The 27,103-nt window shown below is 43.0% G+C and overlaps 1 protein-coding gene and 1 long non-coding RNA gene across 3 annotated transcripts in view; both read right to left on the bottom strand.

Moving 5' to 3' along the window:
- Positions 1-16,396, bottom strand: part of KHDRBS1 (KH RNA binding domain containing, signal transduction associated 1) — a 35,780-nt gene extending 19,384 nt beyond the window's left edge. For both annotated transcript variants that reach the window (XM_082345695.1, XM_082345694.1), the window contains exons 1-4: positions 15,834-16,396; positions 2,833-2,957; positions 2,096-2,212; positions 717-863 (exon numbers count right to left, since the gene is read on the bottom strand). In XM_082345695.1, coding sequence (XP_082201821.1) covers positions 717-863; positions 2,096-2,212; positions 2,833-2,957; positions 15,834-16,215 — 771 coding nt within the window. In that variant the 5' untranslated portion in view covers positions 16,216-16,396. The remainder of the gene's footprint in view (positions 1-716; positions 864-2,095; positions 2,213-2,832; positions 2,958-15,833) is intronic.
- On the bottom strand, positions 12,082-15,822 carry LOC309623708. The gene is made up of 2 exons (XR_014241469.1): positions 15,409-15,822; positions 12,082-12,716 (listed from the first exon to the last, which is right to left on the bottom strand). It is a non-coding gene; the product is annotated as an uncharacterized lncRNA (long non-coding RNA).
- Positions 16,397-27,103: the final 10,707 nt, after the last annotated feature.

Consider the following 27,103-nt stretch of genomic DNA (forward strand, 5'->3'; position numbering starts at 1 on the left):
AATTCATCATTTTCTACTTACTCAAAGAATGAAATCTCTGACCAGGTAATAATAAGCAACACAGGTAACCTGGTCTGTCCCAATTCTTCCAGGGCCTTAGTTACATTCTGAAAGGAGCTGTACACCAATCTGTCTAATATCATCAACAGTTAAGCCTACAACCATCATGCCTCTTTCAAATCAACTCTACTTGAGTAAACTCCTCCAGGAGAGAAAGCCCTGAATGCACTCAGGTCAGAATTCAATCCATTAACACTGGAGGCTAGAGGCTTCTTGCTGTTATCATCTAGACTCTCTAGAGTCTAGAATAAAACCCCCCTAAGTGCAGGGGATTATGACCACCTTAGTCATTTTCCTATCATAACCTTCTGGTTCCACTCTAGCACCAAAATACACAATTTAGTGAAGACCTCGTTAAATCTCTGTTAACCAGATGTTAAAATGCCAGACACACTGTGGATCCAAAATATTGACAAAAGATACTGGTATACAACTAAAACCACATTAGACATGGAGTGGGAGAGTGGCCGTGGGGCACACTAGTTTGAAAACCAGATACAAGTAATGGACCACCTCAGAAAAATGAACATAAATGCAGAATTTGGTATATAATTTCAGGTTATGCAGAGACCCTGGATAAGAAACCCTGCCTTAGCAATAAGCACAAGATCCCAGTTTTCTCTTGCTCAAAAGATACAGGATATAGATTTCCTTACTGGTACTAGAAACTTCTTGACTTCCTCCATAGCATGGGCCATAAGAGCATAAGCCTCACACGGGGGTCCAAAGACTTCAATGAAGACGTGCAGATCCATATTCAAGTGGGCATATTTGGGGTCTCCACCTTTGCGCAGCTCTTCCTCCTGGGGAAAGATGCACAAAAACATCACATCACTTGGACTAGGGAGAAAATGACACCTTTACCTCTAGGCCAAAGAGACACTGAGAAATGACCCCAACACCTAAAAAAATAGAAAAGTGTAAGAAAAAAGCAAAACAAATTCTGGAGAATAGTAATTTACACAGTCTGCTAAACCTGCAATTAGTCTGCTGCTCTTCTGTTTTGAATCACTGGTGTATTCATTGGAGCTCTTATTAGAAGGTATACAAGAGACAAACTTATTTCCAGCTTCCATTCAGATAACAGCTGTTTGCCAAGCATTCATCCATTCATTCATTTATTGCCAAGCATTTGCTTTTAAATCCCAGGTAGAGCTCTTAATCACCAGCTCTTCTTATCTGCTTATATGGTCTGGGAAGTTCTAGGGAAGGAAAAAAGTCAGGACAGAGAGAAGAAAATCTCATGTAAATCTCATTAGCTAGAATAACATACTTCAGCCCTAACTGTATTCATCTAGTGAGAAATGTGAGTGGACAAAAGAGGGTCTGAGAAAACATGTTTGTCAATTAGGCTGCATAAAAGGAGGCCTGAAAGAGTAAGTTCTTAGGCTGTAGCAGGTATGTCTCATCTAAAAAGCTGACCCTAGAAGGCTAAGACTATTCTGTTTCAGTGGTAAGTTTCTCCACACTTACAAAGAGCATGAAGAGTATGGGGCTATGGCATGGGAAAAAAAAAAAAAGCATTAGGTTCTGTTGTCAGGATTACTCATGGTTCCTTTTGTAATATCTTCTTTTTGAGGGCCTCACATTCCAGCTGGCTATGAAACAAACCAGCCAACTAATCCTCTGACTCACCTGCACTCACAACACTAGTGCTCTCACTTTTCCACATTACTGGAAAGGGAATGTGCTGTTCACATTTTAGTGTCTTTAGTCTCAGTAAGTTTCAGTACATCCAGCTCCCCTTCCAAGTTTTCATAGATAAGCTTACTAATGCCAAAGTTGCTACTGCTGTTTCCATTACTATGCAGTCAAAGTCAGAAAGAAAACAATTACCAGGGCACACCTATGTTCTTCCAGCGTTGTCAAAGAAGTGAATTAACTAACTGGTCTATAATCTCTTACATCCAATGCAAATTTAAGGGAATCACATTCTGTACATATGCAAGTGCTAGCTTCCATAAGGAATCTATACTGGACTCTGGGCTACTGGAAGGCATTAGGGTGTCTTCTTGCCTCATTAATGTGAGCTTACCTTGGCCTTGTCTCTCATTGAGCCCTTTCCCAACACAGAAATCTTTGCACCAGTCTCTTCTTGCAGTCTTTTGATTGTATTCCCTTGTGGTCCAAGGATCTTCCCCACAAAATTGAACTGACAGAAAATAAAGACAGATTTCTAAACACATATGTTCCTATAAAATATTTCCACACGTATTATTTATCTTCAATAATCCTGTAAAATAGGTAGAGTATTATCACTCCCATTTTACTGAAGGATATACTGAGGCTGTACGGATAAAGTGATTAGCCTACGGTTATACAACTGGAAAGTGGCAGTTCTTAGACTTGAATTTCCTGATGTAGTTTGGCACTCTTTCCATAATATCACACTGCAACCCTTCGTACTTTTACATAAACATTTTAAAGCCAGTTACTTCAGAACAGAACAGACATATGGTACCCTTTGGCAGTACTGGTTTGATAAACTAAATATAACTAGTTGCCTTCCAAAAAAGAAACTTTGAGAAAAAAAAAATTTTTTTTTTGATAATAAAAAGATGATTATATTTCCATCCTGGCTATAGCTATGCTATTAGTGACGGACCTGTATGTTTCAACTGCCAAATACATATATGGGACAGAACCTTCACCAGCTTAAGTTTCTGACACATCACAATCTCTGTAAGTCTTCTGCTACAGCCCACGTTACAAGACATACTACATACTCTCATACTACAAAGACAACTCAAAGTGAGGCACTCTTTCCCTTACCTTGGGATACTGCTTGACAGGTATCAGAACCCTCTCCTTCAGCTTCATGTTCTTGTGAGAAAATAAATCCAAGTAATTCTCCTCATCGTCCTTTTTTGAATCCCCTTTCTGAATCTTCTCAATTTCTGAATAGGATAAACAGAATTTAATTTAGTTTTTTCTTTTAAATAAAGGCAAAATTCTGAGTCTGCTTAGCTTAAAGCAATAACACAAAGTACTGTGTAATGAGAAAGTGCTAATTTCAAATGGAGACTGGGTGAAAGCACCAAAGCTAGATGAAGGTGACTAGGAAACCCAAAGCCTGCTTCTAATAAGAGCAGTTTGCTCTTCCACTTCTAGTGGAAACCTCTACAGAGACATTCAAATGTTCTTAACACAAAATGGATTTAGCAGTGAATTGGGGAAAAGGGGATAAACGAACTAAAAAAATTAAAATCTGCATCAAGAAAAAAGTACAAAGTCATATCTTAATGAAGAGACAAAGTCAGGGCTTCCCTGGTGGCGCAGTGGTTGAGAGTCTGCCTGCCAACGCAGGGGACACGGGTTCGAGCCCTGGTCTGGGAAGATCCCACATGCCGCGGAGCAACTGGGCCCGTGAGCCACAACTACTGAGCCTGCGCGTCTGGAGCCTGTGCTCCACAACAAGAGAGGCCGCGATAATGGGAGGCCCGCGCACCGCGATGAAGAGTGGCCCCCGCTTGCCACAACTGGAGAAAGCCCTCGCACAGAAACGAAGACCCAACACAGCCAAAAATAAAATAATAAAATAAAAAAAAAGAGACAAAGTCAATAATTTAAATACACAACCGAGAGTCCCATTAAAATTCTGTAACAGTAGTGCTTTGGACAGTAGTAGTCCTTAAGAGTCTGAAAGACCTGGTTTTTACTCTGCCACTCACCAGTTGTGTGAACTCTGAAAAGTTTTTTAATTGCTCTGAATTTTGGTTTCCTCATTGTAAAATGGAGGCAATATCTACCTCATGAGGTTGCTATAAAAACAGAATAAAATAACATATGTAAACATGCTAATTAAAGCCCATTTCTTTCTTTCTTTTTTTTCTTTTTGGCAGGTGGGATCTTACTTAGTTCCCTGACCAGCAATCCGAGCCCCCTGCAGTGGAAGCGTGGAGTCTTAACCATGGGACCACCAGGGAAGTCTCAAAAGCCCATTTCTCAGGAAGTTTTTTTTTTTTTTTTAAACTTTTTTAAACCTAGTACATAAGTAGTGCAAATAGAACTTTTTTTTTTTTTTTTTTTTTTAATTTATGACTGTGTTGGGTCTTCGTTTCTGTGCGAGGGCTTTCTCCAGTTGTGGCAAGTGGGGACCACTCTTCATTGCGGTGCGCAGGCCTCTCACCATCGCGGCCTCTCTTGTTGCGGAGCACAGGCTCCAGACGCGCAGGCTCAGCAGTTGTGGCTCACGGGCCCAGTTGCTCCGCGGCATGTGGGATCCTCCCAGACCAGGGCTCGAACCCGTGTCCCCTGCACCGGCAGGCAGACTCTCAACCACTGCGCCATCAGGGAAGCCCTCAGGAAGTGTTTTAATATATACTCAACACTATCTAGCCCAAATTCTCTCAGTGTCCTAATGGAAAAAATGCTTGGACCAAGGTAATTTCAATTCACGGGTTAAGACAGTTTCATCAGCTAGAACCTTAGCAACCAAAAAGATTTCCTATCATCAGGGAACTTCATTCACCCATCCATCCATTCATTCAGTTACTGCAAGTGTTTGAGTGCTTCCTATGGAGAGGCACATGAAGGGACAGATACAGGTATGATCACTAACCACTATGGAAGACTTACTAAGAGAGCCAGGCACCTTGTCCTGTAAAGTATATGAGAATCAACAGAACAAGTCAAACATGGTCCCAATCTCCACTATGTCTATATACTAGAGTCCCCAGTCTATGAAGTCAGCAATGAAGTATAGTTAAATGCTACAACAGGAGTACTAACAGAGATGGGGGCCGAGTATGGAGGCAATGAACAGCAGCAACTAAAAGGTTATACTATGATCCACTGAGAACAACAACAACCAAAAAAATTATACTCCCTAAAACTAGTGGAACATTCTAACTAACACAGAATGTTCTCCTTATATAACATTTCCACAGTGTTTCTTCTATAATTTTAAGGCAAGGGTTCTCAAACTTCATCGCAGCAGAATCACCTGGAGGGTTTGTTAAACTAGATTGCTGGGCTCCAATCCCAGTCTGGGATTGTGTCAGGAATTTGCATTTGTAACAAGTTAGCAGGTGATGCTGATATTGCTGCTCTAAGGATCACACTTTGAAAACCACCGGTTCTGTATAAAGACATACGACTTCAAACACATACTGCAAATCTAAACCTTTAACAATTAAAAAAAAAAAAAACTGTTTAGACTAAGTCCAGCTGTAAAGTACACGGATGAAGGAAAGTTACTGAGACTGACAGACTACACAGAGTTCAGAATTTCAAACTGAAGGCTTCTGTTTATTAAAAAGCCTAATTTCAAACATTACACTCTTATAAGAACGGTAAATGACAGTGCTCTTTGCACTCCTATTTTTCATTGCTTGGAATAGAAAACAAATTTGACCTTACAATCAACAGACTAAATGCTTCCTTCATTCAACACCCTATTTGTTTACTGTTTCACTGGTAGTGTATCCTGACCCCACCCCTTCCCACTTACTGCTAATATTAACTTTTTGTAGTCTCTAGTTTTGAGCCTACCACCTCTGAACACACCTCTTGAGTTTCTGGGCTGGGAAACTGGGCACTCAATCTTCCAAAGTCCACAGGAACAAAGATGCCACATTTCTAATCTGAAAACATCACTGAGGAGCTTCTAAATATGTGGAACAAATTACAAACTTCATCTTATCGATGTCTCTCCGTGTGTCCTAATTGCTGCCATCTAGTTAGGCCCTTCAGCTGTACTTTATACCACTTTCCAGAAACTTTAATTGGTTAGAACAAGAAGATAAGACTCAAAGTCTGTTAATCTGTACTTCCATAGGAAGCAGGGATGCAAAAATTGAACCCAGTAGAAAGGTTTGTTTAATATCAATGTAATGTGCCCTGTGAATTTAAGACCTTTCTATAACATGGATCCTTCTGCTATATTTTGAGCTAGGCAGATCTTAATTAGGATCCCCTTGTCCACTTACCTCACAATTTAAAAAATGTTAAAGCATTTTTAGAGAATTCAGAGAACAATGATTTAAGTAAAACAGAACTAAAAAGATAAAACAATCAGGGGGTTAGCCTAGAAAGCAAAAGAATAAGAAGCACCTTGAGCCTTCAAGAAGGGTAGTCTTCCATGTTTGGAAGGGGAAGGACCAAATATTTATTAAATGCCTACAATGTATCAAACTCTATACAAATATTACCTCATTTATCCTAAAAAATAACTCAGTGAAGTAGCTGGTACTATCCCCATTTTGTAACTGAGGAAACAAAATCAGAGAAGTTAAATCTCTAAGTCACAAAGCTGTTAAAGCAGTAAGAAAGTAAGGATTAAAACCCAGGCTTTCTCTAACTTCAAACCTCATGCTTTTATTATTGCCTTTCAGTGGGGAGTTGTGGGGAGCACTTTATTTAAGCAAAAAAGAGCTGATTTTGTAAAGTTTTGGGAAGTACTGCTTATACCCCCAGACACTGTCATGCAGCTAAAGACAACAAGAGGGCTCTGCATGTGCCTCAGATGTTCAGCTGCCTGATCTTTCTTTTCTTTTTCAATTCTCTCTTTTTTTTCTTTTTCAATTTCTCTTCTTGGCCTCACTTCTTGTGGAGGGCTAAGGAGCAGGCTGTAATGGGAAGAAAAAAAAATCAAAGAGTAGCTTCCTAAAAATGCCTCACCCTTCGAGCCCTGGTCTGGGAAGATCCCACATGCCGCGGAGCAACTAGGCCCGTGAGCCACAATTACTGAGCTTGCGCGTCTGGAGCCCGTGCTCCGCAACAAGAGAGGCAGCGATAGTGAGAGGCCCGCGCACCGCGATGAAGGGTGGCCCCTGCTTGCCGCAACTGGAGAGAGCCCTCGCGCAGAAACGAAGACCCAACACAGCCATAAATAAATAAATTAAAAAAAAAAAAAAAAGCCTCACCCTCAGGCAAAAGTACTTTCTAGACAATCTTTCTGAAACTGACTCCTTTAAAAGATCTTTGCTTGGGCCTCCAGAGACCCTGGATATCCCAAGAGTCAAAGAAAAGCTAAGGTGTAAACAACACAGAGAGGTGACCCATTTGCTTCAAAGTCAGATGCTGACAATAATCATATCTTACCGAATGCCTTTTATGTGTCAGGAATTTTGTATTTATTGTTTCCCTTCATCTTTATAACCAGGATTATCCCCACTTAACTAGTGAATAAATCTTGTCCAAGATCACAAAATTAGTGACAGAGCAGGTATTTAAACCCAGGTTATTCCTTACGTTGGTCAGAGCAAATTCAACAAATCTCGTGGCTTTTCTTCTACTCTTTTACTATAACTTAATCCTTCCTTTTTTTGGTAGGTGTTATCACAACCAGACTGTTAGCTCCAAAGGATGAGAACTGTTTCTTAAATGTATGACTCAGAGGAAAGAATCTGAGTTTTGAAGCTAAACAGAACTGGGTTTGACTCCCAGCTCTGCTACATGCTTGCTGTGTGACCTTGGGCAAGTCATTAAACCTCATTTAGTCTTCCTTCTTACTTTTAAAAAGGATTTTTTTTTTAATGGAAGATTTTAGGAACACAAAACTGTTAATACAAGAGAAGTTTGAAAAAAATTATATACAGATTTTATCAACTGGACTGGCTTAACTAAAAAAGGCTATCGTGTATATTCCATTAACTGAACATGTGATAGGAGCAAGACAAGCAAGATTTTCTGACTAAGGCATCCAGAGATAGTACTTCTAGGAGGGCAAGATTCATAGGATATCTGCTCCAAAAGGTCAGCTGTCATGCCCTCCTCCAGACTATCAATGTATTTGGTTCATACATCTAACGACAGCACACCTTCCCCTGCTATGAACAATTTCTGGACCCTGGCCATTACTAAACTATCTGCCATTTATAGTACAGTGTCTAATAGACAACAGGCATCTATAAACATTTACCAAATTAAAGAAATGTACCATTAACACCCCCTAACTTCCCTTAACGACTCATATAACTTCATCATTCCCAAATTTATAGTTCTTTGCCCTGTATCTTTTCTGTTGGTAAATCCTTTTGGAATCACAAATCCAGTAAGTTCATTAATTTTGTATAAAACCACTCCATTCTTTTCATTTTTCAAATTATTTATTACTTAAAGCAAGAGCACCGAGCTATAGGTTCTTAATCTGGTTTGGGGTCATGAGCCCCTACAGACTAGCTCCCCAGAAAAAGATACCAACACAGTATTTCACATACAATGTTGACTAAGGGTGGGTACTGGCTCAAAAAAATCCCTCAAAGCCTCAGTTAAGAGCCCTCTAAGGGGCTCAATTCCCACATTCCAGGATAGCGGCAAACTCTATTATAGCATATTGACCATAGTCTCCCAAATCTCTTTCTTAGGGCACAACTTAAGAGTTTAAGGCTTTTTTTCTCTTAAAAACAAAACAACAAACCATTTTATTTTGAGATAATTGTAGATTTATATGCAGTTGTCAGAAATATGAGATCTCGTATATCCTTCACCCACTATTCTCCATAACATTTTGCATATCTGTAATATCATAACCAGAAAATTCACATTAATACAATCTTACTGACTTTACTCAGATCTCACCAGTTTTGCATGTACTTATGGGTGTGTGTGTATGTCTGCTTAGTTCTATGCAATTTAATCATGTGACCACCACACTGTTCTGTTCTCAGTACAGAACAGTTCCACCGCAAAGATCCCTCATGCTACCCTTTTATAGCCACAGTCACCTCCTTTCCTCTCTCCCCAACTTTGGCAACCACTAATGTTCTCCATATTATTACTTTATCTTTTCAAGAATGTTAAACTAATGGAATTGTACAGTGTGTAACCTCTTGAGATTGGGTTTTTCATTCAGCATAATTCTCTTGAGGGAGTTCCCTGGTGGTCCAGTGGTTAGGATCTGGCACTTTCACTGCCAGGGCCCGGGTTCAATCCCTGGTCAGGGAACTAAGATCCTGCAAGCCGTGCGGCCTGACCGAAAAAAAAAAAAAAAAATCCCTTGAGATCCATCCAAATTGCTGCATTTATCAACAGTTCATTTCTTTTTCTTGTTGAGTAGTATTCCATGGTATAGATGTACCACAGCTAAACTATTCATCAATTGGAGGCATATGGGTTATTTCCAGTTTTTTGGCTATTATGAATAAAGCTGCTATGAACATTCACGTACAGGTTTCATATGAACATAAGGTTTAATTTTTCTGGGATAAATGCCCAAGAGTACAACCGCTGAGTCATATGGTAAACACATGTTTAGTTTTGTTAAAAACTGCTTTATCACAGACCTATACATGCTAACAATATTTGACTTAATTTTGTTAGTATTATGCTCCATAAAAAGAGTATTGTAGGGTTTCCCTGCTGGCACAGTGGTTAAGAATCCGCCTGGAATGCAGGGGACACGGGTTCAAGCCCTGGTCCTGGAAGATCCCACATGCCGCGGAGCAACTAAGCCCGTGTGCCACAACTACTGAGCCTGCGCTGTAGAGCCCACATGCCACAACTACGGAAGCCCACAAGCTGCAACTACTGAGCCTGCGTGCTGCAACTACCGAAGCCTGAGTGCCTAGAGCCCATGCTCCACAACAAGAGAAGCCACCACAATGAGAAGCCTGCGCACTGCAATTAAGAGGGGCCCCCGCTCGCCGCAACTAGAGAAAGCCCACGTGCAGCCACAAAGACCCAACACAGCCAAAAATAAAAAATAAATTAAAAAAAAAAACACAACAGTATTGTACCATATGTATGTAGCCTTATGGGATTGACTTTTTCACCTAACATTAGATTTCCAAGATTTCTCCATGTTGTGGCATTCAGCTATAGTTTTCATTTTCACTACTGTATTAAGTATTTCATTTTGAAAATCTCACAGTATCCAATCAATGGCGAAACAAGGTGCACTATTTTATGAGTGAGACATTCACGGGCAAAAGTTTCTTTGAGTATATTCCTAGGAATAATCTTGTTCAATTTAAAGAATTTGAATGTTCAGCTTTCAAAGGAAATGCCAAACTGTTATCCAAAGTAGTTGTACCAATTCACACTTCTACCAGCACTGTTCCTTCTAATCCACATCCCCTCAAGCACTAAGTCTTGTTTGACTTCATTTCTGTCAATGTAACAGGTTTTCATTATTTTCCTGTCTCCAAAAATTTTTTTTCTCATTTATCTTCATTTACTCTTTTAGCTACTTAAAAAATTTTATTGAAGTATAGTACATTTACAAAGTTGTGTTTCATTTCTGCTGTATAGCAAAGTGACTCAGTTATACACATGTATATATTCTTTTCCATTATGGCTTATCACAGGATATTGAATATAGTTCCCAGTGCTATACAGTACAACCCCTTGTTGTCTCTCTCTTTTAGCTACTTTATATTCAACATGTCAAGTTGAAAAAAATAAATCCAGTTTGGAATTAGTTTGAAAAATGCAAAAAACCAACATGTTAATTTAAAAGTTGTCATCTTTATAAGACTAGTTCCTCCTCCCACCAGGACATGGCAAATTTTTTTTTTTTAAATAATCTTAATTACTGTAGCTTTTTTAAAAAAAAATAATTTATTTATTTATTTTTATTTTTGGCTGTATTGGGTCTTTGTTTCTGCGCGAGGGCTTTCTCTAGTTGCGGCGAGCGAGGGGCCACTCTTCATCGCGGTGCGCGGGCCTCTCACTGTCGCGGCCTCTCTTGTTGCGGAGCACAGGCCCCAGACGTGCAGGCTCAGTAGCTGTGGCTCACGGGCCCAGCTGCTCCGCGGCACATGGGATCTTCCCAGACCAGGGCTCGAACCCACGTCCCCTGCATTGGCAGGCAGATTCTCAACCACTGCGCCACCAGGGAAGCCTGGCATATTTCTTTTTATTCACATCTTTGTTTACCACTTTCAATAAAATTTTAAGTCGACAATATGTGATCACAATATTCCTCATCTGTAATATTGAGATAAAAATTCTTCCTGCCTCACAGAATGGCCATGAAGATGCAATTAATGAGTACCACAGGTCATGGCACATGTTATATGCTCTACAAAGGTTAAATATTGTTATTGTTTGTTATGAATATTCACATACATTTTGAATTGATTTTTATTGCCTATCCCAAAGTTTTTGCTATTCTAAAAAATGAGATCATTTTGTCAATTCTTTTCTAATTGGCTACTGCTTCTATATCAGAAAAGTACTGACTTATACATCTTTACCTTGTAATCAGCCACATCACTCACCATTTTCCTAGGTAAACAACCATGAAGTTGTTGCAAATAATGATAAATTCTGCCTCTTTCTTTCCTAATATTTATACTTATACCTACACAGTCATCCCGTGGTGTCCCAGGACCAAACTCCCATACCAAAATCCGAGGCTGTTCAAGTCCCTTATATAAAATGACACAGTACTTGCATATAACCTACGCACATCCTCTTGTATACTTTAAATCATCTCTAGATTACTTATAATGTCTAATACAATGTAAATGCTATGTAAACAGTTGTAAATACAATGTAAACCAGCGCAAAACCAATTCAAGTTTTGCTTTTAGGAAATTTTGGAATCCCTCCCACCCCCGAGTATTTCTGATTCATTGTTGGTTGAATCCACATATATGGAGAACCCGTGGATATGAAGAGCCATACTTGGTCTATAGTTCCTTTGCAATTCTACTTTCTGGTTTTAATAGGTCTTGCTAGCTCTGTAGAATGAAATGGGGACATCTAAGTGTATTTCCATAGTATACTGTAAATAAAATAAAGAAATGTACTATTTTGAAATTTCAATAGATTTTTGTCTGGAAATATTCTGCACTGAGGGTTTTTTTTTTTTGGCTGCTCCACCGCATGCGGGATCTTAGCCTTGACCAGGGATTGAACCCATGCCCCCTGCAGTGGAAACGTGGAGTCTTAACCACTGGACTGCCAGGGAAGTCCCTGCACTGAATGCTTTTGGAAGATGAATTTCTGCGTATCTTTTCAAGATCATCTGGGGATTGTTAATCTACTGAAAATGTTTACTTATTCCTGAGTCATTTACACTAACTTGTATTTTCCTAGTTATAAAAAGTAGAAAAAGAACACTGATATACATAAAAACATCTCATGTTTATTATGTAAATATTTAACACAAATAATATGATAAATTATTTTGGTTTCAGAAAACAAGCATGGGTACCCTGAGAGTCTTTGTATGTCTGCAAATGCATTTAATTGTCATCGTGGTTGAAGATCAATTCGGCTAATATAGAAATCTATATTCAAAATCGAAATCCCTCAGAATTGCGTTATTTTTCCATCATGCAATGAGGATGAATATTCATTTATCAAATATTTAGTAAGAGGCCACTCTGTGCAGCACTCTTAAAGGAAAAGAAGATACAGCCATGAACAAAGCAGACAAAAGATCCCTGCCCTGGTAGAGCTGACATTCTAGTCATAAAGAAGGGGCAGCCAACAAGCAAACACATTAACTACAACATATGGTGCATCAGATGCTGCTAAGTGCAAAATAAGTTAAAGCTGGGAAAAGGTACAGGGAGGGCTATGTGGCTGGTAAAGAAGAGTGGTCTGGGTCTTGTAGCACCTCCTGGGAAACAGGCAGAGTTACCTGGAGGAGTCACAGTCCTAAGTGCTAGGCTCTGCTCTCTGGGTTTCCTCCTCCTTCTTTGTCTTGCCTTGTGATCTTCACTGCCCTGTTGGCTAGGACTTTGATGTGTTCAGAAAATCTGATGAAACAGATTTTCTTTTAATATTTTAGCAGAAAATTTATTTTTATTTTTTTGAGTACAATTTGTTGCAGGTACTATAGTGGGGGATGGGGGGGGGGGGCAAAGAGGGTTAGGTGTGAGGATCCAGACTCAGACTGACTTCAAATCCTCCATATGCTGCTTACTAATTTTGTTACCTTAGGCAAATGATTTAATCTGTTTGCCTTGGTTTCCTCATGTGTAGAAGTAAAAATAATAAGAGTAACTTCCTCATAGTATTGTTATGAAGACTAAACATTTGATGTAAAGTGCTCAGGCCAGTGTCCAGCATCCAGTATAGTGTTAGCTGTATTTTTCTTACCTGTATCCTTATCAGAGCTTAAATACTACTATTCCGTCTTCCCAATCTCACTTTCTCACAATTGGTTGACTTTACTACAACCACTTTTCCAGATCATTCAAAAATATCTTAAAATAAGTCAACTGTATTTCAATTAAAAAAAAAATCTTCAAAGCCAGGTCCAACATATATCAAGACTTATCCATGCTAAGAAATATTCACATATCCCAAGTTAGTTTTCTCAATGAGCCAGCATTACCTCAATCCCATTTCTCCAATTAAAATTCAATTTGGTTAAAGGAAAAAGACATCAAAAAAGCCCAAGTTTAGATGTGGCACATATATACAATGGAATATTACTCAGCCATAAAAATAAATGAAATTGAGTTATATGTAGTGAGGTGGATGGACCTAGAATCTGTCGTACAGAGTGAAGTAAGTCAGAAAAACAAATACCGTATGCTAACACATATACATGGAATCTAAATTAAAAAAACTGGTCCTGAAGAACCTAGGGGTAGGACAGGAATAAAGACGCAGACGTAGACAGCGGACTTAAGGACACGGGGAGGGGGAAGGGTAAGCTGGGACAACGTGAGAGGATGGCACTGACATATACACACTACCAAATGTGAAACAGATAGCTACTGGGAAGCAGCCGAATAGCACAGGGTGATCAGCTCGGTGCTTTGTGACCACCTAGAGGGGTGGGATAGGGAGGGTGGGAGGGAGATGCAAGAGGGAGCGGACATGGGGATATAGGTATATGTATAGCTGATTCACTTTGTTATACAGCAGCAACTAACACAACAATGTAAAGCAATTATACTCCAATAAAGATGTTAAAAATAATAATAAAATAAAAGGTGCGAAGAGTGGGGGAAAAAAAGCGCCCAAGTTTAAAAAATGAAAGAAGGGTGAAAATCGGAAGTAACTTTTAAGGATCCGTAATTTTTGATGGCTATCCTAAGAAACCATCTTTTACTAAAAAGACGAGCACCATACTGAACACTTGATGTGCTCAGAAAGGCAAAAAAAGCTTGCATTTTCATACCTTACTCAGTACCACGAATTTACAACTAGGAGAAAACTGGTGACATGTTATTATCTAATGATTACAAGTCAAAGGGAACTGTGCTGGTGCTTTTTACACAACATTTAATCCTCACAACTCACCATCCCACTTTACAGATGAGGTTACTGAGGTTCAGAAAGTTTCCCGAGAGTAGGTGACTAGTCAAGCGTTAGAATTTCAAACCGAAGCCAACACCTTAAAGTTCTAAAGTTTGTTATTTTATTCTCATTTAATATGGACTGATTAAAGACACGAGGAAATAAAAATAAGACCCAGTCAACCTTTACCATTTAGTCTGACGTTCCTGAATCTGCATGTACTTGCTTTCAAACACCTGGTGTTTGCTATATACAAGACAATATGAAAAATATAAAGATTAAAAAGCATTCCTTGCCCTCAAAGAGCTTGCCAGAAGAACAAAATGAACAGTAATGTTTCAAACAATCTGACTGTGTTACAGAACAGCAAAGCACAGAGTTGAAAATGTAAGCAGTTTATCTAAATGTTCTTATTCTTGACCGCCTCAGGCTTTGTTTACTGTGTTTAAAAGTAAGGACCTCTAACCAACGGTGGGAGACAGAGAACAAAGGGAGGGAAATGATATTTTCATAACGGACGTGTCCATTATATCAACCCTGCCAAAGAGTCCAACTACTCATTCAGTGTTGGAATGCTATGAATTTTTATTTGCTTAATAAAATTTAGGTATCATAAGATACACTTATTAAAACGTTTTAACTAGAAGAGAGAGCAAAACAGACGGCTTTAGGGAGAAATCAAGGCGACTAGGTGATGGCCAGTTTTGAGCAAAAAAGGAGCGCTAGTCTACACACAGAGAACAAAGACTACTATTCCTAATCTATTTCAGGACTGAAGCAAAAAAGGGAGGGGGGAGACCATGCAACTTCTTTCAATTTTTTCCCATCTTATTGGGAATGTCATGCAAACCATCCTTAATCTCCCTGTATCACCCCCTTTCACTGTCTCTAGATTTGTTTTTCCCTTCTCCAGTGACGAACACGCGTTGTGAAATAAAGGGGTCCCACCGTCTGGCTCTGCAGCAATGACCATCTTATCGGCCGAAGTCGGAAATCTGATTCGGAAAACCTCAAGCTCCAATTCCCACAGGTTGCTCCTGCCTCCGAGCAACTCAAGCTCCAGTTACCGCGAAGTCCGACCCGGCCCCGGCTGCCGCGGCGCGCTGGACAGGGCACCCCAGCCTCACCCCATCTCACCTCGGCCCTCCCTCCCTCCCTCTCCCTCCCTCCCTCCCTCCCGGCTCAGGCTGCCTTCACCTCTTACACCCTCAGTTGAGGCGCCGACCGCCACCCGCGATCAAAAAAGCTTCCCCTTTTGGGGAAGCGGGAGATGAAGGTTCATTTCTGGAAGAATCTGAGCACTCGGAGCGCGGGGCAGCTGCAAGAGGTGGGAGGGGGAAGGGTCGGCAAGGGGGCGGGGAGCGCGGCATTATCCATCAAAATCTTTGCGCTAAGAGATCGCCAAGTCCCCTTCAGGCCTCCACTGCAGCCTAGAAATTCTCCCTCGCACCCTGGGCCGGGATGGGAATTGTAGAATCTAGGGTCCCGAAGACGAGGACGAGAGAAGGGGAGTCCACGACTGCCTGGGTCCCCAGGGGGCGGTAAGGGAGAGGAACAAAGCCGCTACCACCCATGCCCCCGGGTGGCCGGGCGACCCACAGGGACCCCGGAGGCCCCCTTACCTGCCGTCAGCAACTGCATGGCGTGAGTGAAGGACGGGTCGAGCGAGTCCTTCTCGGCCATGAGTTCGGGCAGGTACTTGTTCTCCGGCTCCATCTTGACCGAGGCAGTGGCTGAGGGGGGCAGCAGCGGGGTCGGCGCTGGACCGCCCACAGTCGCGTCGGGACCCGTGGCCGAGGGCGGCAGCAGCGGCGGCGGCTGCGTGGCGGGCGAGGCCCGGGCGCCCCCCCGGGACCCCCCTCCGCCTCCCCGGGACCGGTGAGGCAGCGGCGGCTGCCGAGACGGCGCCTGACGCACCGAGGGGTGGGCACCTGAGGGGTCCATGGAGCCGCTGCGGCCCGAGGACCGGCTCATGCGCGCGGCGGGGTCGTCCCGGCGCTGCATTGGGGAGGATGTGCGATCGAGGGATCGAGGAAGCGACGCGGCAGCGGCAGAGGCCCGAGCGACGGTTGGCGAACGTGGGAGAGCGGGAGCGACGGCGACCGAAGCCGACCCGAGCGACCCAGCGAAAGAGAGCACCGGAAATGAGGCGGCGCGCGTGCGCAGCTAGTACCGGCACCGCCCTTGGGTTTCTCCGCGGAGAACAAAGTCCCCGGTCGGGCCACGGCGCCTGCGCACCGCCGCGGAGCCCGAAGAAGTCGCCTCCCCTCTCCCCTTTTTCCTCCGAGCCCGCCAGGCCGGAACCTTGTGCGCGTGCGCGGGTGCCCGCGGGCTCCGATCGTTTCTTTTCCACGTGACTCGGCGCTAGAGGGACACGTGTCTCCTCCCACTTCTGGCCGAGAGCGCGGAGGGGGCGGGGGCTGTGGAATGTCTTTGTCTGCGCGCGGGCCCGCGGCTTGTGGGGCGGGAGCCCTGATGCTCGCGGGGCCACGCCTCCTCCAACGGCTGAGCTGTGGAACTCAATGGGGTGGGGGAGGGGGAGGGGTCACAAGTATGGAAATGAAAGGAGACCTGCCTGGGGGACGCGGGAGGGGAAGGAGAGAGAATTGGGGCTGTCTGGGCAGAAAGAGAGGAGGGAGAGATTAGCGTGAAGAAGGGACGACTAAGGGAGAGTCTGACTCAGAGTTGAGGGGTGGAGAAGGGAAGCTTGGAGGGGGACATTGAGGAAGGACGGGTCAATGGAAAGACTGAAGGCTATTGGTGGAGTTAAACTAAGAGGGTGGGTTCAGATCGGAGACCTGATATCTAGCCAGGAAAAGGGCCCCAGACAAAGCAGGGAATCCAAGAAGTACGTATCCCATGGTTTCCAATATAGTAGGTTCTTAAACGTTAGCCGTTGTTGATCAGAGAAGTCGTCTTAAAAGGCGAAGCATTTTAGTTCTCTACATATAGTACTGCTTTCTGCAGACGTGTTTCTTCCACAAAAACATGGGGTAGAGGCCAGCTGCGTAATCATTAGGGTGGCGCCTTATACGGATGTGAGTGCTAATCCTCCTGCCCTTCACGATGAATAAATCATTCCACACTTGCTCAAAGAGACAGACCCTTACCACTGCTCTCAAGGCCAAGGTATAGTGGACAGTCTCCCACAGCGTTCTCCTCATCCTGGGGTGCTATATGCAAATGAAAGCTAGGTCTTTACTTTCCCGTAAACTCTCAAACACCTGCTACCTTTTCTAACCCTTTCCTTCCCTCCACAGATTTTTTGCTTCCCCCATTGAAAGCACTCGCTCCCATCCCTTCTCCTTCTGGATCAGTTCCTCTAATAAGCCCACACTTTTCAAAAGCATTTCTGGAAATTGTCTTCTGGGTGCCTGGAAACTGCTGATATTTAGATCTGAAACTTAGAAGCCTTCAGCTAGGGAACATTAGGGCCTGGCTACCTTCTTGGGGGTAGGGAGACAAATCACCAGCAGAAATGAGAACAAAACACAATCTCTCCGTAAATTATCACATATATGTTATACATATTTATCTCCAGTGTCTAGGGCAGTACTTTACTTTGAGGTCACATAGGTAGTTTATAGTCAAGTAGGAGGGGGAAAAAAAGAATGGTTTTGAATAATTGTAATGAAGAATGTAAGGTGACAGGTGCCCAAAGATAAATTAGGTGGGATTGGAGTTCAAAGTGGAAGATAGATTTCGGCCAGGAGAGAATGAGTTCCAGGCAAAGGGAAGTGTGAATAAATGAGCAGAGATGAGAATGTCACAGATAGTTTAAAAAATGGGAGTAATCCAGTTGCAGACTGTGAAGAAATAGGTGAATTGAGAGAGCAAATGCATGGAGGAGGGGAAAGGGGATGAGGAGGATTTATAGCTCCCTTGCAACACATTTCTGCTGCTGTCCTTGAAACCCCTGCTTGGGTGGTGGTGTTACAAATGGCTGAAGTGTCCTTGCTCTGTAATGAGATGCCTAGATGGAGGTACCTTGAGCTGAGGCTAATAAAACTTTGATAAAGAAGTGTCTGAAAAGGCACTGGGTAGTGGTATCTGTGGGTTTCTAGACTAGACTCAACATTCTTTCCAGGAGGCTGCCAAATCTTTACGTACTTTGTCTAAAGGTGGGGTTGAGGCGAAGTTTGAGCTCTTCTTCCTAGTGAGAGACACAAAAGATAATCTCTGAGGTGGTAGGTTGTGAAGCTGCAGTGTAGTTACCAAGTAGGTGAAGCAACAGCCTTCTGTTTGGGGGACGGGGGCCTTCCCTGGGGTCAGGGAAGAGTAATTCCTGTCCTGAAAGCCTAGAGGTCTGGATTTCATTTTGTGTTGACCACGATATGCTGCCTCAGGTTCACCTGAAGCTATTAACAGCATGGCCTTGTGAAAAAACTGATTTTGGAGGGAGGCAGACAAATTCATAAGCCAGTGACGCCTTGTCCTCACTGTGTGTCATTAGGAGAACTACAACCTGTCTGAGCCTTCGTTCCCTCCTATATAAAGTGGAGATGATGACATCTACCTTGCAGAACTGTTGTGAACATTAACAAATACCAGTGTAAACCTCCTGGACTTATAAGCAGAATAATAATAATTATTATTCCATTTAGTGCCTAATGAAGATTTTTGGATGTTTCATGTTAGCTGTGGATCTGAAAGGCCTGTTCTCTAATCTGTCTTGTTTTCACTGACTATAGCTAGACTTTGTTTTGGGGTGGGGGAGGGAGAAGTTCCTTCTACCCTATTTTCTCCCTTAATTGAATTACTGTGGTGTAGGATGCAGGAGCAATTGAGAGCATTGTGATTCAGATGGAGTTAGGTCCAAATCGGGCTCTTCCTCTTACCTGCTGGATGATTGAGCACATTACTTAAACTTGCTCAGCCTCTGCTTTCTCCTGCTTGATAAAAAAGGGGTCATAACAATCCTACCTTGGGGCTGTTAGGATTAAAAGTGATAGTATTTGTAAAGCACTCAGCACAGGAGCTGACAGTTAGTAGGTGCTTGATAAGTGATAGCGGCCATTGTTATTACTACACACTTTATTGAGTACCTTATTGCATACTTTCACTTTCATGTGAGTCCCTAACTGAGGGGCTGGAAGGATTTTTTTTTTTTTTTTTGCCTGTAGCTGCTTGACCTGTGCTTGACCCAGCAATGGAGGATCTGTAGCCCTGTCTGCCTCCGCTGCTTCAAAGACAGTTTCCAGGAGAAGAAGGGCTCCAGCCCTGGGCAGTTTCTCTTCTTGGAAGAAAGTGCCAAATATGTGGAGGGTGTGGAAGGAGAAAGCAAGACTGAGAATATTTAATTTTTTTACTAAGATTTTTTTAAATTATAAAAATATACGCTTTGATTATTCGACATCTCTATGCTTCATTTCTTCTTCTCTAAAATAGGGATAAACTACTACCTGGGAATTCCCTGGTGGTCCAGTGGTTAGGACTCTGCACTTCCACTGTAGAGTGCACGGATTCGATCCCTGGTCGGGGAACTAAGATCCCGCATGCCGCAGGTTGCAGCCAGAAACAGAAAACAAACAAAAAACTACTACCTACTTCATAGGGCTCTTATGAGGGCTCAAAGAGTGCATTTATATAAAGTAATTAGAGTAATGCCCAGCAGATTATAAATATCAAATAGTACATTTTATTATAAAAGATACATGCTTCTAGTTTTAAGAAAAATCTAACTATAAAAAAGGCATAAAGTGAAAAGTAAAATTCCCCTTAAATCCTGACCCATTCACTTGACTGCCCTTCTCTAAAGACACTATTCAATGGTTGCTTGTGTAGCCTTCCAGACATTTTTATTGCATCTATTGTATATGCAAGTCTATCTTTTTTTGTTTTAAACACAAACTGCAGCATACTCTACAAACAGGTTTTGACTTTTTAAAAAAAATTTATTTATTTTGGCTGCGTCAGGTCTTAGTTGCGGCACGCGGGATCTTCGTTGAGGCATGCGGGGCTTCTCTCTAGTTGTGGCACGTGGGCTCAGTAGTTGCCAGGCGCGGGCTTAGTTGCCCCGAGGCATGTGGGATCTTAGTTCCCCGACCAGGGATTGAAACCGCGTCCTCTTCATTGGAAGGCGGATTCTTAACCACTGGATCACCAGTTTTTTGGGTTTATTTATTTATTTATTTATTTTTGGCTGCATTGGGTCTTTGTTGCTGCGCGCGGGCTTTCTCTAGTTGCGGCGAGCAGGGGCTACTCTTCGTTGTGGTGCGCGGGCTTCTCACTGCGTTGGCTTCTCTTGTTGCAGAGCATGGGTTCTAGGTGTGCAGGCTTCAGTAGCTGTGGCACGCGGGCTCTAGAGTGCAGGCTCAGTAGTTGCGGTGCACGGGCTTAGTTGCTCCATGGCATGTGGGATCTTCCCAGACCAGGGCTTGAACCTGTGTCCCCTGCATTGGCAGGCGGATTCTTAACCACTGCGCCACCAGGGAAGCCCCGGATCACCAGTTTTTAAATGAAATATTCTGGTGACCTTCCCTTGTCATTATTTATAAATCCACTACATTAAAATATATATATATATTTTCGGGCTTCCCTGGTGGCGCAGTGGTTAGGAATCCGCCTGCCAATGCAGGGGACACGGGTTCGAGCCCTGGTCTGGGAAGATCCCACATGCCGCGGAGCAACGAAGCCCATGCGCCACAACTACTGAGCCTGCGCTCTAGAGCCCGTGCTCCGCAACAAGAGAAGCCACCACAATGAGAAGCCCGCCATTGCAACAGAGTAGCCCCCGCTCACTGCAACTAGAGAAAGACCCCGCGCAACAACGAAGACCCAATGCAACCAAAAATAAATAACATTAAAAAAATAAGTCAAATAGAGACATGGAAAATATGTTTTTTAATTTATGTGTTTAATTTATTTACTTTTGGCTGCGTTGGGTCTTCGTTGCTGGGCGCAGGCTTTCTCTAGTTGTGGAGAGCAGGGGCTACTCTTCGTTGCGGTGCGCGGGCTTCTCATTGCGGTGCCTTCTCTTGTTGTGGAGCACGGGTTCTTGGCGCACGGGCTTCAGTAGTTGTGGCACATGGGCTCAGTAGTTATGGCTCACAAGCTCTAGAGCGCAGGCTCAGTAGTTGAGGCGCATGGGCTTAGTTGCTCCGCGACATGTGGGCTCTTCCCCGACCAGGGATCGAACCCATGTTCCCTGCATTGGCAGGGGGATCCTTAACCACTGCGCCACCAGGCAAGTCCCCTCTACTTCATTTTTCATGGTAGCATATTATTCCACCAAGTACTTCTCAATCCGTTCCCTTCCGATAGAAATATAGGTTGATTCCAGCTTTTCAGTATTGCAAATGATGCTGCAATGAGCCTCACCCTACAGGACATCTTTGTGCATTAATATCAATATATCTATGGGATAAATTCCTAGAAATGACACAGAAAGACTGTGCCAAGCAGCAGGATAAGCAGCATCCTCTTCTCGTACCTCCTCAATCAATTCTGGGTACTCTCTTCCCATAGTTTTATTTTTTTTAACCTGATTTTATTTTATTTTTTCATGGAAAGGCATTTTATTTTAAATACAGCAGTGTGTGCATGTCAATCCCAAACTCCCAGTCTATCCCTTCCCCCCACCTCCCTTCCCCCCAAACCCCCCCACCCCCCCACCCCCACCCCCCGGTAACTGGTAACCAAAAGTTCGTTCTCTAAGTCTGTTGAGTCTGTTTCTGTTTTGTAAATAAGTTCATTTGTATCATTCCATTGTGTACGTGTACCACATCTTCTTTATTCCCTGCCCATAGTTTTAGTCTTTGCCAGTGTGGTAGATGAAAATGGCATGAGGGTCAACATTGAATAAGAGAGTCCATGCCCTCAAGGAGCTCACTGTAGAGTGAAGGGAACAAATATATAAATCAAGAGTTAGTAGTGTGAAAAGTGTTATCACAGAGGACTGTACAAAGAGCTGAAGGAATGCACCAGAAGGAGTGACTGGTCAACTGCCAACATAAATGAGGGAAGTTGGATTTTGGGGGAAGATGCCAGGTGGAGTGGGGGCAGGGCATTTAAATGTTGGGAGTTCAACAGAGCTAGGTCCCATGCCTGTTCTCCCTCCTCCATGATCTGGAATGTAGATCTCTAACCCAAACTTCTGAGTTCCAAATCCAGATAGCCAATTGCAGCCCTGTTACATCCCCATTTCAATGTCTCAGAGACCCATCAAACTCAACATGTCCCCAGTAGAACTCCAACTTCTGCCACGAGCAGTGCTGCTTCAGGGCTCAGATGACTTGAGAAATTAAATCCTTCAGTTAGACCCAGTCCTGCTCCAGCACCTCGAGAGCATCAGGGCCAGCAACACTTAAGGAGGCATCCACTTTCAGGGCCATCTCCTTGCTTGCCTCACTCTAGTCCAGGGGTGTTCTTAGCGTTCCCACAGAAGGCACCCTTGGTAGGGGCAGTGGGCAGAGACAAAGGGGGTCAGAGCAGTGCTGATGTGCCCAATGACTTGGCCCCACAGCTTAGTCACACAGTCATGTGTGAAAAGTCTCTAGAAATGTCCCAAAAATACTTGAAGGGAAATTTGCAGGGGCAAAAACAGGAACTTGGGATGATTAGTGCTCATGTGGCTTTGTTTGAGTCCACAGGGTTATGAGGCCTGCGTGGTATTTGGATTATAATAACTTTTTTTCTTCCTGACCTGCCAACCAGAGCAGCTTGTGTGCCGGAACCACTTCTTTCTTTATATAGACAGAGGCTGGCACAAAGCAGGCATTTGATAAATGTGTGTTGACCAAGTAAATACCTGCTAAATAATTAAACTCTCATTCTCCCCGTTGCCTTCACCACCGACCTGCTTCTCCTCCACTGTTCCCTGTTTTAGGGAACAACACCCCCAACTTACCACACAGCCAGAAATCTGGGAGTCATCCTTAACCTCTTTCTGCTGCCTCACCGCTCTATGCCTACCCTATACAATCCATGCCTGAATCCTATTGTTGTTTACTTCATAAATGGTGTCCATCGGTGTTTCTCTGTCTCCACTACCTGTGCCTCCATCTGAGGTGCCATAATGCCTCACCTGAACTTCTGCAACCTCTGAACTGGTCCCCAACTTCTCCTGCTCCTGCCCCTCTTCTCTATTCTCCACCCAGAAGCCAGCATAACGTTTTCAAAATGCAAATCTGATCATGTCTGTGTGTCTGTCTCTCTCTCTCATGCACACATACCCTTAAACCTCTTCAATGGCTTCATATTGCTCTTAGGATAAAAACCAAAACCCTTACCATGTCTGACCCAGCGCTGCCCGCATGGAGAGCCCTGCCTGGCTTTCCTGCTTCATCTCATGCCATTCTCCTCAGTTCCTTTGCTTGGCAACCCTGGCCTTTTTCATTTCCTCAAACAAGCGAGACTCCTGCCTCCCCCGGACTGCACGCTGTCTGGTTTCTTCTCCTAAAACTCCAATCATGGCTCCCCTCCCCCCACTCCAGTCCCTCCCTGCTCCACCTCTTTTCCATAGATGCTGTAATTCCTACACATCCTTCAGACTTCTAAAAATGACATTTCTTCAGGGAAGCCTTCCCAGATCCCCAGGGCAAGTCAGCTTAGCTCTCGTTGTGATATGTTCTCAGGGCTCATTCCTAACACTTACCACATTTGAAGTTTACTTCTATATGTGATTATTCGAGTAACATCTACCTCTGCCACTTGAATGTAAGCCCCATGAGGGCAGGAACTTTGCCTGCGGTGCTGATGGTTATGTCCCTAGCAACCAGCACATATTAGATTGGCTGGATTGGCTGATCAACAAAGAGTTGTTGGCTCAGTGAATAGAAATAGGAACAACACATGCAGAGACATGAAAGCATTACAAAGCTTGGCATGGCGCCCTGGAATGGCAAGTCACATGGTATGATCTAGACTGGGGGTGGAGGGAGGTGCATGGAAAATGGCAGGAGATTTTTCAGGCCCCAAAGGTAGTCCATGTCTTGATGGTCAAGTAAGGAGATAGAATGCCCAGGGGGAGCATCAAGATCACAGGGTCAGAGATGTAGAGCAGAGAAGGAAACCAGTGGCTCACAGCCCATATCTGGCCTGTGCATATGTTTTAATTGGCTTGCCTAATTAAAAAAAAATTGAAAGAGTTGCCAGTACTTATACATTGGGAGATTTCACATATTTTTTTAAATTCTGCATTTCTAGTTTTTCTCAAAACATCAGCTGTTCTAGAACACTGGGTTTGTACTCCTGCAAACAATAATTCACTTCCACCTTTAGAAGGCACTGCCTCTAACTTCCCAGGCATTTTTTTCTACCAGCCTGACTCTCTAAGCATTTGAGTTAGTGACCCAGCTCTAGAGGGATCATTCTGGTGGGGGGAATGGAAGAAGAGATTGGAGAGGGTTGAGCGGGTGGGGGAAGGCCAATGGCAGTGGGAGGAACTCAGGGAACAAAGGGAGTTCATATTCAACTTGGAGACACCTAGGCCCAAGGGACCCTACATCTGGACTCAGTCAGCTGAGCTCAGGCTTGGGGTGGGGGAGGGGAATAAGCTTCAGATCCTAGGGCCCTTCTTCCACCATCAGAAGCTTTGTTTGGACCAAAGAGAAGATAAAAACAAAACAGGAAATCCACTGTGATCCTGGCTGGTCTGAGAGTAAATGAATGGAAACTTTAGAGGTTTAGCAAGATAAAAGCTACCTTCTTCTGGGCCTGCCCTTGTCCTCTCCATGTCTCAGAGAGATATAAGATAGATAAGACCATGGTCCTTAGTACAGAGGAAATTGACAGTCTTGTGGAGGAAGACATTTAAATAACTAAATAGTGCTATATAATAGAATAGAAAGCATTCATTCATTCAGCAAATATATTTTGAGCCCCTACCATGTGCCAGATAATGTGTTAGGTGCTGGGAATATAGTCATGAAGAAAACAGACACGGCCTCTGCCCTCATACAGTTTACACCTAGGTGGTTTGGGAGATCAGTGGATGATGGAATTAATTCTGAAGGATGGGAGCTCTTAAGGGAAACATTTGGGCTGGGCCTGGAAGGAATAATAAAATTTTGCTTTGACTTGGGTTGGAGCATAGAAAGTCCATTCTAGTCAGAAGGAAGAACAGGAAGAACTGGTGAGAATGCATGAGATGTGTGAGGGATAGAGAAGTGTTGGGTCGGAATGATTTTTATAGAAGAGAAGAGAGCAAACTGTTTAGACCCCCAAGTTGTTTTTTAATCTAAATACCATTGGGTTGTTGTCTAGAAATTGAATTCTTTAAAATGGAACTATTTCAAAATAACTAAAACAAGAAACAAATCCAGAGGTGAAAACACCATTGTCCCACTGTATGAGGTTTCACCGTAAAATAAGGTAATCATTTTAAATCAGCATAACACTCCAGAAATTACATGTTGAAATCAGAGGTTCTGCTTTTCAAGCTGATTTCAGAGCCTAAAGCCCATTCTTCTGACTATTATCAAAGCTGACAATTTGTTGTCGTTGTGTTCCTGAATTTATAGTTGACTCTTTGAATTAACACATATGCAATTTATGCAGTAGCATGAATAGCATTTAACATTAAAGCTGACAAGTTTTTATTTTTTATTTTTGAACTTTAAAAAAAAATTATTTATTTATTTGGCTGTGTCGGGTCTTAGCTGCAGCATGAGGGATCTTCATTGCAGCATGTGGGATCTTTCACTGCGGTGTGTGGGCTCTTCGTTGCGGCACGAGGGCTTCTCTCTAGTTGTGGCGCGCAGGATCCAGAGTGCGCGAGCTCAGTAGTTGCAGCGCACAGGCTTAGTTGCCCCGCAGCCTGCGAGATCTTAGTTCCTTGACCAGGGATCGAACCCGTGTCCCCTGCATTGGAAGGCGGATTCTTAAGCACTGGACCACCAGGGAAGTCCCCAAATTTTTATTCTTGAGGGTGAATTTAATTTGGGGAAACAGGTAATTCAGAGCCAAAGTTAGTAAATAAGGTAGTAATCAAACTGGGAGAAAAATTTCAAGTAAAGAATTGAGTGTGACTACAGAGTAGTGAATCTGATTTATTTGTGTAACTTTTAAAGTGATCCTCAAATACTTTTGACGGACGATGGCACTGTCAGAACACACCCACCCAAAGCGTCTACTTCAAGAACAGCACTTGTCTTATTCACACATGCATGCATTCATTCAATAAGTATTCATTAAATACCTACTTAACAGATGCCAAGTGTTGTTCTGAGTGTCGTGGTAAGTGGTGAGCAAGATAGACAGGGTCCCCGCTTTTGTGCCGTTTTCTAAATAAGGGAGATGAATAATCACCAAGCAAACTAACAGGGTTGAAAGAAGTTTCAGAAAGACAGTAAAGCAAGATACTGTGATAGAGTGACTGGGGGTTGTATACTTCAGGTGGGATAGTCCCGGAAGGTCTCTCTGAGGGGGTCCTGATGAGGGAGAAGGAGCCAGTCATGGCCCATGCTGAAGGAAACTTGCTCTGGAAAAAAAGGAACAGCAAGTGCAGGGGCCCTGAGGCAGGAACTGGTTGAGTGAATTCTAGGAATAGAACAAGGGCCAAATGGCTGGAGAATAAGTGAGCACAGGGGGTAGCTATAGGAGTGAAGTGGGTGGGATAGGGAGGATCAGAATCCAGTATGGCCATGTAGGTTGCAGTAAGGAGTTTTCTCTGGCTTCTGTTCTCTGGAAGAACAGAAGCACAAAGACCAATGAAAAGGCTATTACAGTAAATACTCAACAAATATTTGTTTATTTCGTACAGAAATTAACCTGTGTTTTATTGTTGTTATTTTTTCTTCCAGTTTTATTGAGACAAAATTGACATATGGCACTGTATAAGTTTAAGGTATATAACATAATGATTTGACTTATATACATCAGGAAGTTATTATCACAGAAGTTTAGTGAACATCATCTCATATAGATACAAAATTAAAGAAATAGAAAAAAA

The sequence above is a fragment of the Balaenoptera borealis genome (genome assembly GCF_965194805.1).
Source record: "Balaenoptera borealis genome assembly, chromosome: 1".
Lineage (NCBI taxonomy): Eukaryota > Metazoa > Chordata > Mammalia > Artiodactyla > Balaenopteridae > Balaenoptera > Balaenoptera borealis.